At 44.0% G+C, this 10,778-nt stretch overlaps 1 protein-coding gene across 1 annotated transcript in view; it reads left to right on the top strand.

The window, feature by feature from the left end:
- Positions 1-10,778, top strand: part of oatx (organic anion transporter X) — a 21,556-nt gene that overhangs the window by 3,559 nt on the left and 7,219 nt on the right. Inside the window, exons 3-9 of the mRNA XM_050040937.1 lie at positions 3,926-4,057; positions 4,362-4,477; positions 4,613-4,667; positions 5,231-5,390; positions 5,495-5,603; positions 6,266-6,344; positions 10,082-10,209. Of these exons, the coding sequence (XP_049896894.1) occupies positions 3,926-4,057; positions 4,362-4,477; positions 4,613-4,667; positions 5,231-5,390; positions 5,495-5,603; positions 6,266-6,344; positions 10,082-10,209 (779 nt within the window). The remainder of the gene's footprint in view (positions 1-3,925; positions 4,058-4,361; positions 4,478-4,612; positions 4,668-5,230; positions 5,391-5,494; positions 5,604-6,265; positions 6,345-10,081; positions 10,210-10,778) is intronic.

The following is a 10,778-nucleotide window of genomic DNA, read 5'->3' as shown; positions in this document are numbered from 1 at the left end:
ATGTGTCTGCTCTCCGATTGGTCAGAGTGATCAAATGTGTCTGCTGTCCGATTGGTCAGAGGGTTCTGATGTGTCTGCTCTCTGATTGATCAGAGGGTTCTGATGTGTCTGCTCTCCGATTGGTCAGAGGGATCAAATGTGTCTGCTCTCCAATTGGTCAGAGGGATTAGATGTGTCTGCTCTCCGATTGGTCAGAGTGATCAAATGTGTCTGCTGTCCGATTGGTCAGAGGGTTCTGATGTGTCTGCTCTCTGATTGGTCAGAGGGTTCTGATGTGTCTGCTCCGATTGGTCAGAGGGATCTGATGTGTCTGCTCTCTGATTTGTCAGAGGGATCAAATGTGTCTGCTCTCCGATTGGTCAGAGGGTTCTGATGTGTCTGCTCTCCGATTGGTCAGAGGATTCTGATGTGTCTGCTCTCTGATTGGTCAGAGGGTTTAAATGTGTCTGTTCTCTGATTGGTCAGAGGGATCAAATGTGTCTGCTGTCCGATTGGTCAGAGGGTTCTGATGTGTCTGCTCTCCGATTGGTCAGAGGATTCTGATGTGTCTGCTCTCTGATTGGTCAGAGGGTTTAAATGTGTCTGTTCTCTGATTGGTCAGAGGGATCTGATATGTCTGCGCTCTGATTGGTCAGAGGGATCGAATGTGTCTGCTCTCTGATTGGTCAGAGGGATCAAATGTGTCTGCTCTCTGATTGGTCAGAGGGATCGAATGTGTCTGCTCTCTGATTGGTCAGAGGGATCAAATGTGTCTGCTCTACGATTGGTTAGAGTGATCAAATGTGTCTGCTCTCTGATTGGTCAGATGGATCTGATGTGTCTGCTCTCCGATTGGTCAGATGGTTCTGATGTGTCTGCTCTCCGATTGGTCAGAGGGATCAAATGTGTCTGCTCTCCAATTGGTCAGAGGGATTAGATGTGTCTGCTCTCCTTTTCGTCAGAGTGATCAAATGTGTCTGCTGTCCGATTGGTCAGAGGGTTCTGATGTGTCTGCTCTCTGATTGGTCAGAGGGATCAAATGTGTCTGCTCTCTGATTGGTCAGAGGGTTCTGACGTGTCTGCTCTCTGATTGGTCAGAGGATTCTGATGTGTCTGCTCTCTGATTGGTCAGATGGTTCTGATATGTCTGCTCTCTGATTGGTCAGAAGGATCAAATGTGTCTGCTCTCTGATTGGTCAGAGGGATCAAATGTGTCTGCTCTCTGATTGGTCAGAAGGATCAAATGTGTCTGCTCTCTGATTGGTCAGAGGGATCAAATGTGTCTGCTCTCTGATTGGTCAGAGGATTCTGATGTGTCTGCTCTCTGATTGGTCAGAGGGTTCAAATGTGACTGCTCTCTGATTGGTCAGATGGTTCTGATGTGTCTGCTCTCTGATTGGTCAGATGGTTCTGATGTGTCTGCTCTCCGATTGGTCAGAGGGATCAAATGTGTCTGCTCTCCGATTGGTCAGAGGGATCAAATATGTCTGCTCTCTGATTGGTCAGAGGGATCGAATGTGTCTGCTCTCTGATTGGTCAGATGGTTCTGATGTGTCTGCTCTCTGATTGGTCAGATGGTTCTGATTTGTCTGCTCTCTGATGGGTCAGAGGGTTCTGATGTGTCTGCTCTCCGATTGGTCAGAGGGTTCTGATGTGTCTGCTCTCCGATTGGTCAGAGGGTTCTGATGTATCTGCTGTCTGATTGGTCAGAGGGATCAAATATGTCTGCTCTCTGATTGGTCAGAGAGATCAAATGCGTCTGCTCTCTGATTGGTCAGAGGGTTCTGATGTGTCTGCTCTCTGATTGGTCCGAGGGTTCTGATGTGTCTGCTCACCGATTGGTCAGAGGGATCAAATGTGTCTGCTCTCTGATTGGTCAGAGGGTTCAAATGTGTCTGTTCTCTGATTGGTCAGAGGGATCAAATGTTTCTGCTCTCCGATTGGTCAGAGTGATCAAATGTGTCTGCTCTCCGATTGGTCAGAGTTTTCTGATGTGTCTGCTCTCCGATTGGTCAGAGTGATCAAATGTGTCTGCTCTCTGATTGGTCAGAGCGATCAAATGTGTCTGCTCTCCGATTGGTCAGAGGGTTCTGATGTGTCGTCTCTCTGATTGGTCAGATGGTTCTGATGTGTGTGCTCTCCGATTGGTCAGAGGGTTCTGATGTATCTGTTCTCTGATTGGTCAGAGGGATCAAATGTGTCTGCTCTCTGATTGGTCAGATGGTTCTGATGTGTTTGCTCTCTGATTGGTCAGATGGTTCTGATGTGTCTGCTCTCTGATTGGTCAGATGGTTCTGATGTGTCTGCTCTCTGATTGGTCAGATGGTTCTGATGTGTCTGCTCTCTGATTGGTCAGATGGTTCTGATGTGTCTGCTCTCTGATTGGTCAGATGGTTCTGATGTGTCTGCTCTCTGATTGGTCAGATGGTTCTGATGTGTCTGCTCTCTGATTGGTCAGATGGTTCTGATGTGTCTGCTCTCTGATTGGTCAGATGGTTCTGATGTGTCTGCTCTCTGATTGGTCAGATGGTTCTGATGTGTCTGCTCTCTGATTGGTCAGATGGTTCTGATGTGTCTGCTCTCTGATTGGTCAGATGGTTCTGATGTGTCTGCTCTCTGATTGGTCAGATGGTTCTGATGTGTCTGCTCTCTGATTGGTCAGATGGTTCTGATGTGTCTGCTCTCTGATTGGTCAGATGGTTCTGATGTGTCTGCTCTCTGATTGGTCAGATGGTTCTGATGTGTCTGCTCTCTGATTGGTCAGATGGTTCTGATGTGTCTGCTCTCTGATTGGTCAGATGGTTCTGATGTGTCTGCTCTCTGATTGGTCAGATGGTTCTGATGTGTCTGCTCTCTGATTGGTCAGATGGTTCTGATGTGTCTGCTCTCTGATTGGTCAGATGGTTCTGATGTGTCTGCTCTCTGATTGGTCAGATGGTTCTGATGTGTCTGCTCTCTGATTGGTCAGATGGTTCTGATGTGTCTGCTCTCTGATTGGTCAGATGGTTCTGATGTGTCTGCTCTCTGATTGGTCAGATGGTTCTGATGTGTCTGCTCTCTGATTGGTCAGATGGTTCTGATGTGTCTGCTCTCTGATTGGTCAGATGGTTCTGATGTGTCTGCTCTCTGATTGGTCAGATGGTTCTGATGTGTCTGCTCTCTGATTGGTCAGATGGTTCTGATGTGTCTGCTCTCTGATTGGTCAGATGGTTCTGATGTGTCTGCTCTCTGATTGGTCAGATGGTTCTGATGTGTCTGCTCTCTGATTGGTCAGATGGTTCTGATGTGTCTGCTCTCTGATTGGTCAGATGGTTCTGATGTGTCTGCTCTCTGATTGGTCAGATGGTTCTGATGTGTCTGCTCTCTGATTGGTCAGATGGTTCTGATGTGTCTGCTCTCTGATTGGTCAGATGGTTCTGATGTGTCTGCTCTCTGATTGGTCAGATGGTTCTGATGTGTCTGCTCTCTGATTGGTCAGATGGTTCTGATGTGTCTGCTCTCTGATTGGTCAGATGGTTCTGATGTGTCTGCTCTCTGATTGGTCAGATGGTTCTGATGTGTCTGCTCTCTGATTGGTCAGATGGTTCTGATGTGTCTGCTCTCTGATTGGTCAGATGGTTCTGATGTGTCTGCTCTCTGATTGGTCAGATGGTTCTGATGTGTCTGCTCTCTGATTGGTCAGATGGTTCTGATGTGTCTGCTCTCTGATTGGTCAGAGGGTTCTGATGTGTCTGCTCTCTGATTGGTCAGATGGTTCTGATGTGTCTGCTCTCTGATTGGTCAGATGGTTCTGACGTGTCTGCTCTCCGATTGGTTAGAGGGATCAAATGTGTCTGCTCTCCGATTGGTCAGAGTGATCAAATGTGTCTGCTCTCCAATTGATCAGAGTGGTCAAATGTGTCTGCTGTCCGATTGGTCAGAAGGTTCTGATGTGTCTGCTCTCTGATTTGTCAGGTGGTACTCAGAGTCGGCTCGATGGTTGGTGCTTAACGGTCGGTCTGAGGACGCGTTAAAGAGTCTTCAACGAGTCGCTCGAGTCAACGGGAAAACAGAGACCATCGACAAGTTGACGGTGGAGGTAACATGTCCGTCTTTCTGTCTCTCTCTGCCTGTCTGTCTGTCTGTCTCTGTCTTTCTGTCTCTGTCTGTCTGTCTATCTGTTTCTTTCTGTCTGTCTGTCTGTCTGTCTGTCTGTCTATCTGTGTCTCTCTGTCTGTCTTTCTGTGTGTTTATTTCTTTTTGTGTCTGTCTGTCTCTGTCTTTGTCTGTCTTTCTTTCTGTCTCTGTCTTTCTTTATGTCTCTGTCTCTCTGTCTGTCTGTCACACAAATGATCGTGGATGACGTCCAATCAAAGCCCTGATCTGTCCCATGTGACCTGCAGGTTCTTCACTCTCACATGAAGAAGGAAATCGAGTCGAGTCGTTCTTCGTTGACGGCGTACGACCTGCTGAGGACACGAGGGATAAGACGGATCTCCATCTGTCTGCTCGCTGTCTGGTCAGAGGACACACCTGCTTCACCTTTTCTGTACCTGTCCATCTGTCCACCTGTTTATCTGTCCACCCGTTCACCTGTCACTCAGCAGGTGTACCTGGAGCACCGTGTTCATGTCTCCCTTGTCCTCGTCCGCAGGTTCTCCACCAGCTTTGCGTACTATGGGATTGCGATGGATCTTCAGAAGTTTGGGGTGAGTCACCTGATTAGCATCAATGCTACATGAGAGCTAACAGTTGCAGGTAACTTCCTGTAGACCTTACTCACCTGATACCTGAGCTTCAGGTCGTGCGGGCTCAAAGGTAGAGAAGGAAAAGATTACCATGGTTGTGTCTTCAAATGGCAGCAACTGAAATTAACAGCCTGGAAGACTAGTCACCTGTCTACATGTTCACCTGTCTACTTTTTTACCTGTTCACCTATCTACTTTTTACCTGTTCACCTGTCTACTTTTTTACCTGTTCACCTGTCTACCTTTTTACCTGTCTACCTTTTTACTTGTTCACCTGTCTTTCTTTTTACCTGCTCACCTGTCTACTTTTTTACCTGTTCACCTGTCTACCTTTTTACCTGTTCACCTGTCTACTTTTTTACCTGTTCACCTGTCTACCTTTTTACCTGTTCACCTGTCTACCTTTTTACCTGTTCACCTGTCTTCCTTTTTACCCGTTTACCTGTCTTCTTGTCTCAAGATGAGACATTCTTGTGTTCTGTTTAAACCCCTCCTGTCCTCTGATTGGCTGTCGGTGTATCCAGGTGAGTATCTACCTGATCCAGATCATCTTTGGAGCTGTTGATATTCCCGCCAAAATTCTGGCTGTGGGCATGCTCACTTACCTGGGGAGGAGGGTCACTCAGGCCACCTGTCTCTTTATGTCCGCCCTCGTCATCTTCGCCAACATCTTCGTCCCCACAGGTGACACACACACACACACACACACACACACACTCTCTCTCTATCTCTCTTTCTTTCTCTCTCTCTCTCTCTCTCTCTCTCTAACTCCTCCTCTTCTTCCTCAGACATGCAGAACACAAGGACGACGTTGGCGTGTCTCGGTAAAGGTTTCACCTCAGCATCCTTCACCACCGTCTACCTGTTCACCGGAGAACTCTACCCCACCGTCATCAGGTGAGACAACAGGTGTCTCTCAGGTTAGACAACAAGTATCTCTCAGATGACTCTCAGGTGAGACAACAGGTGTCTCTCAGGTGTCTCTCAGGTGACACAACAAATGTCTCCCAGATGACTCTCAGGTGTCTCTCAAGTGTCTCTCAGATGACTCAGGTGTCTCTCAGGTGACACAACAGGCATCTCTCAGGTGTCTCTCAAGTGTCTCTCAGATGACTCTCAGGTGTTTCTCAGGTGAGACAACAAGTGTCTCCCCAGGTGTCTCTCAGGTGTCTTTCAGGTGAGACAACAAGTGTCTCTCAGGTGTCTCTCAGGTGAGACAACAGGTATCTCTCAGGTGAGACGACAGGTGTCTGTCAGGTGTCTTTCAGGTGAGACAACAAGTGTCTCTCAGGTGTCTCTCAGGTGAGACAACAGGTGTCTCTCAGGCATCTCTCAGGTGGACAGGTGGACACAAACACCTGGTGGGCCCAACATGGATCCCTGGAGGACTGTAGAGAGACAGGAAGTCAGGATGTCTCATGTCCTGTGAGACAACGCCGTCCCCGAGACTGCTGGGAGTTAATCAGATCATCTATTGATCTCAAGGTGTGTGTGTGTGTGTGTGTGTGTGTGTGTGTGTGTGTGTGTGTGTGTGTGTTTGTGTGTGTGTGTGTTTGCAGGCAGACAGGAATGGGCTTTGTGTCAACCATGGCAAGAGTCGGCAGTATGGCGGCCCCCGCCGTCCTAATCCTGGACGAGGTGATATCACTGATCTGAACCTCATCAAAAATCAAACATATTGATTATTGATTAATGATTCAGAGACATGTTGTTCATCAGAGATCAATCAATATGAATCAATAAGGAACTGATCTTCATTCAGCTTCACTTCCTTCCCCTGTAATACGATGTTCTTCCGTATTAATATAATCAATCTAATTATTGATCAGAGGATTACTATCAATGATTCAGAGTTCTGTCTCACATACATGATATATTTACTGATATCAAACAGCGAGAGACGATCTATAACAGCTGATCGGCTTCTACCTGCTCTGTAATCAATCAATCAATCAATCAATCAATCAATCAATTTTATTTATAAAGCCCAATATCACAAATCACAATTTGCCTCACAGGGCTTTACAGCATACGACATCCCTCTGTCCTTATGACCCTCACAGCTGATCAGGAAAAACTCCCCAAAAAAACCCTTTAACGGGGAAAAAACAAACAAACAAAAAAAAACAATCCATCTGATTCATCATCATCATCACCGTCATCATCATCACCATCATTTGTCCCTCTGCCCGTCTGTCTCAGATCTGTGTCTGGTCTCAGCTGACTGCAGTAAATCCTCGATAACAGAGGTCACGGTCAGCGTCCACTCTCAGGTCACATGACTCTGCAGTACTCACAGGTGTTGATCAGCTCTGATCGGCGGAGATGGATGCTGCAGGGCGTCTGTCCAGCAGTGACTTACATCATTCACACCCAATGTTCTTCTGTTACCAAAATTCTTTATTTTTCTTATTATTATTTTTCCGTCGCGTTTTTCAACATCAATTATCTTCAACATACTTCAACCGATTCAAACCATTCAAACTTCTTCTGATTCAGCTTCATTAGGGCATTATCGGAAACTTTCAGATTTTTCCATAACGTTCATACTTTCCCTGGAATTCAGCGTTAAAATTCTGATTCCTATTAAATCCCATTCAACGAAAACGGTTTGACTGCTACTAGTTCCACAAACTTCAACCGATTCAAACCATTCAAACATGAAAAAGTTCAGCTGAATTAGGACAGGACCAGAATGACTCTTCACATTCCTAACATTCATACTTTCCCAGATATTCCCGATTTTTCCCAAATCGTTTTTCCATTGGGAATGAATTACAGAATCCTCAAAAATCTAAAAATTTCACCTTTTTTCAAACTGTAACTACCGATTCATACTTTCAGCTAGAAACTCCATTCAAAATGGAAAATATTCATCATTTTGCTGACTTTTTACGTAGGATTCAACTTTTCAATCCCATTCAAACTTTCAAAAATATTCAGCGTTTTCTGAAACTTTGTTATAATGGAAGTCAATGAGAAAACCCTTCAAACTCACTCATCTTCACCCACACATCACAAATTCATACATTGACGTAAAAACTCCATTCCAGCTCTCAAACATTCACGCTGCCGTCGACTTCGAGGAACTAATTCAATTTCTACAAAGTCAGTTTAAAATACATGAAGTTTTCAGACTTTATAATGGGTGTGTATTGCGCAGCTGTAAACTCGTCAAGAAATTTTCTCTTCAACTCGCTCATACGGCCACAATTTTCACTGAACATACACAATTTATACCACAAAACGTAGGAAAATTTGTCCTGGTCACAGAAATGTTGACATGGAATCTGTCACACGTACACATTTTTGCTGAGTGGCTCCAAAGCGAAGGGAGCACCGATTTTTTTCTCATTCACTCCCATGTAAACTCAGAGGAGAAATTTCTGGAAACAGCTGAGGTGCAACACATTTTAAACTCGCTCCTGTGACCTGTGAACTTGTTTGAGAAACTTCAAACCCATTATAAACAGCCTTTGCTGATCTGCTCTCTCATGAGCTCTCTGTGTGTGTGTCTCACAATCTTTAAAGGACAGATTACAGCAGCAGAATCTTCATTTGAAACAGCAAATACACATTATTAACCCCTAAAGTGCCAAAATGGGCTCTCTAGCGCCACCTAGGTGCACTAAACTGGCCACTGCAGCCTGTAGGAATGTCTTAGAAAGATCAAACCAAAAGTGGCGTATTCAACCTACAAATCACGCGCTGACACCCATGACCTAAATCTAACAGGAAGTGAGCTATTTGCCCTTTCAAAGTAAGATTTCGCTTCAAACGTGCTCTTAAAAAAAACATCGCCGCCTACACCGTTTATTGTATCGACTTTAAAGACACACACATGACAGCTCAACTGCTGCTAAACAAATCTTCTGTATAACTTTATCAACGGTTTGGGTATGGGAAGAATTTGTTCGAGGAGTTAAATCTCCGCTAAAACAGGTCTCTTCTCTGTGTTCTGTCTCTGTCTGTCTCTGCTCTTCTGCCAGGTGCACATGGCAACCGCTGTCACACACAAACTCACAGAAACATGATGTGTGTGTGTGTCTACATCTTACATTCAGACATGACAGGGGCACAATCTCCATTTTAACCCTTTAGTTGCCAGAGTTATTTGAGGAAAATATTCCATTTTCATTTCAACATTTCAAAAGGCTGTGGCTTGAAAGTGGTGAGAGATAAAGGAATACTGTAAATGAGAAAACTATTCATCATGACCAAAAGTTTGTGATGGGAGTAAATTAACTCATCTAATTTGCATATTGTAGCGTCACTAGGCGGCGGCCATATTGGATTTCATAAATCTCAGTAAAACATTCAAATATTCAAATCATTGAAACTTTATTTTATTAAAGGCAGCTATTCAGTGTGGTGTCAGCTTTTCAACAAACATTCAAACATTCAAATCATTCAAACTTTATTTTATTCAAGGCAGCATTGCAGTGTGGCTTCAGCTTGCGGCATTCACACCCGCAATTTCTTCAGAAATTGCTTCTCTAGTTAGGGCTGCACAGAGAAAAAAACAAACAAAAAAACTGAAGTAACCATGGAACATTTTCACCAGCCTCCATGTTGCTTTCTCCTCTTTTTTTTCTCTAAACTTTATCGCAAACAAATGGATGTACAAACCAGTAAGGCAAATAGTACACCTACACAAAATTGAACAAGAACAGACACCATATTGAAGAGATGACACCATGTTCAAAAAGTAAATAAATAATACAAAACACAAGATATAAGGGCATGAAAAAATAAACAAACAGCAAATAAACAGACAAAAAAAAGAATTAATAGAAAGTACATACACCGAAAGTAAATTAAATAAATTAGAATTAAAAAGGTTGACTTAATAACTGTTATGCTTCATTATTCAGATCATTTTTGAACATTAAATAGAGGTCTTTGGCAAGTTTGGACTCCATAAATTTTAGGGCAAATTGAAAAGTTGTCACTTTTTCCTTGCAGTCCTTGATTTCTTTTAAGTTGAAATCTAGACTTTCAGCCAGATTTGCAATTGCAAGTGTGTTTTTGTTGAGCCTGGAGTTAAAAATTTCTACCATGGAAGTTAGACTTTTCACAGCCTCTAAAATGGCAGTGTTAGATACCTCATCTTCTCCATCGCGGTCAGAGGAGGGACAGTCATCATTTGATTTTCTCCTTCTGTTCGGCCCCGGGATCTTCGTTGTTGTTTCGCGGTTCCATTTGTTGCCTGAAGTGCTAGCATTGGTTTCCATGTTTGAGCTAGTAGTGTTAGCATAATCATGCACGTCGAGCTCTTTCTTTGCAGTAGTCGTCATTTTCGTGTCTTTCTGGTCAGTGAAATAACACATAGAATGTTAGTAGTTGGTTTGTGACTGATGGACTACATTTCCCAGGTGTTCCCTGCTCTGCCCAGTGTGGTATACGGGGGGGCTGCTGTGCTGGCCGGCTGCTTTGCCTGTTTCCTGCCAGAGACGCTGAACGTGCCACTGCCTGAAACCATCAATGACGTGGAGGAGAAATGGTGAGCTAACAGCGAACAATTAACTTTGTAGCAGTGTTAGCTTCATCATCAGTGTTAACTTCATCATCAGTGTAAGCTTTATCATCAGTGTTAGCTTCATTAGCAGTGTTAGCTTCATTAGCAGTGTTAGCTTCATAACAGTGTTAGGTTCATTAGCAGTGTTAGCTTCATTAACAGTGTTAGCTTCATCATCAGTGTTAACTTCATCATCAGTGTAAGCTTTATCAACAGTGTAAGCTTCATCATCAGTGTTAACTTCATCATCAGTGTAAGCTTTATCATCAGTGTTAGGTTCATTAGCAGTGTTAGCTTCATTAACAGTGTAAGCTTTATCATCAGTGTTAACTTCATCATCAGTGTAAGCTTCATCAACAGTGTAAGCTTCATCATCAGTGTTAACTTCATCATCAGTGTAAGCTTCATCATCAGTGTAAGCTTCATCATCAGTGTTAACTTCATCATCAGTGTAAGCTTTATCATCAGTGTTAGGTTCATTAGCAGTGTTAGCTTCATTAACAGTGTTAGCTTCATCATCAGTGTTAACTTCATCATCAGTGTAAGCTTCATCA

Source organism: Epinephelus moara, chromosome 3, assembly GCF_006386435.1.
Source record: "Epinephelus moara isolate mb chromosome 3, YSFRI_EMoa_1.0, whole genome shotgun sequence".
NCBI classification, from domain to species: domain Eukaryota; kingdom Metazoa; phylum Chordata; class Actinopteri; order Perciformes; family Serranidae; genus Epinephelus; species Epinephelus moara.
The sequence above is the reverse complement of the archived record's forward strand: the minus strand, read 5'-3'. Positions and strand labels throughout refer to the sequence as shown.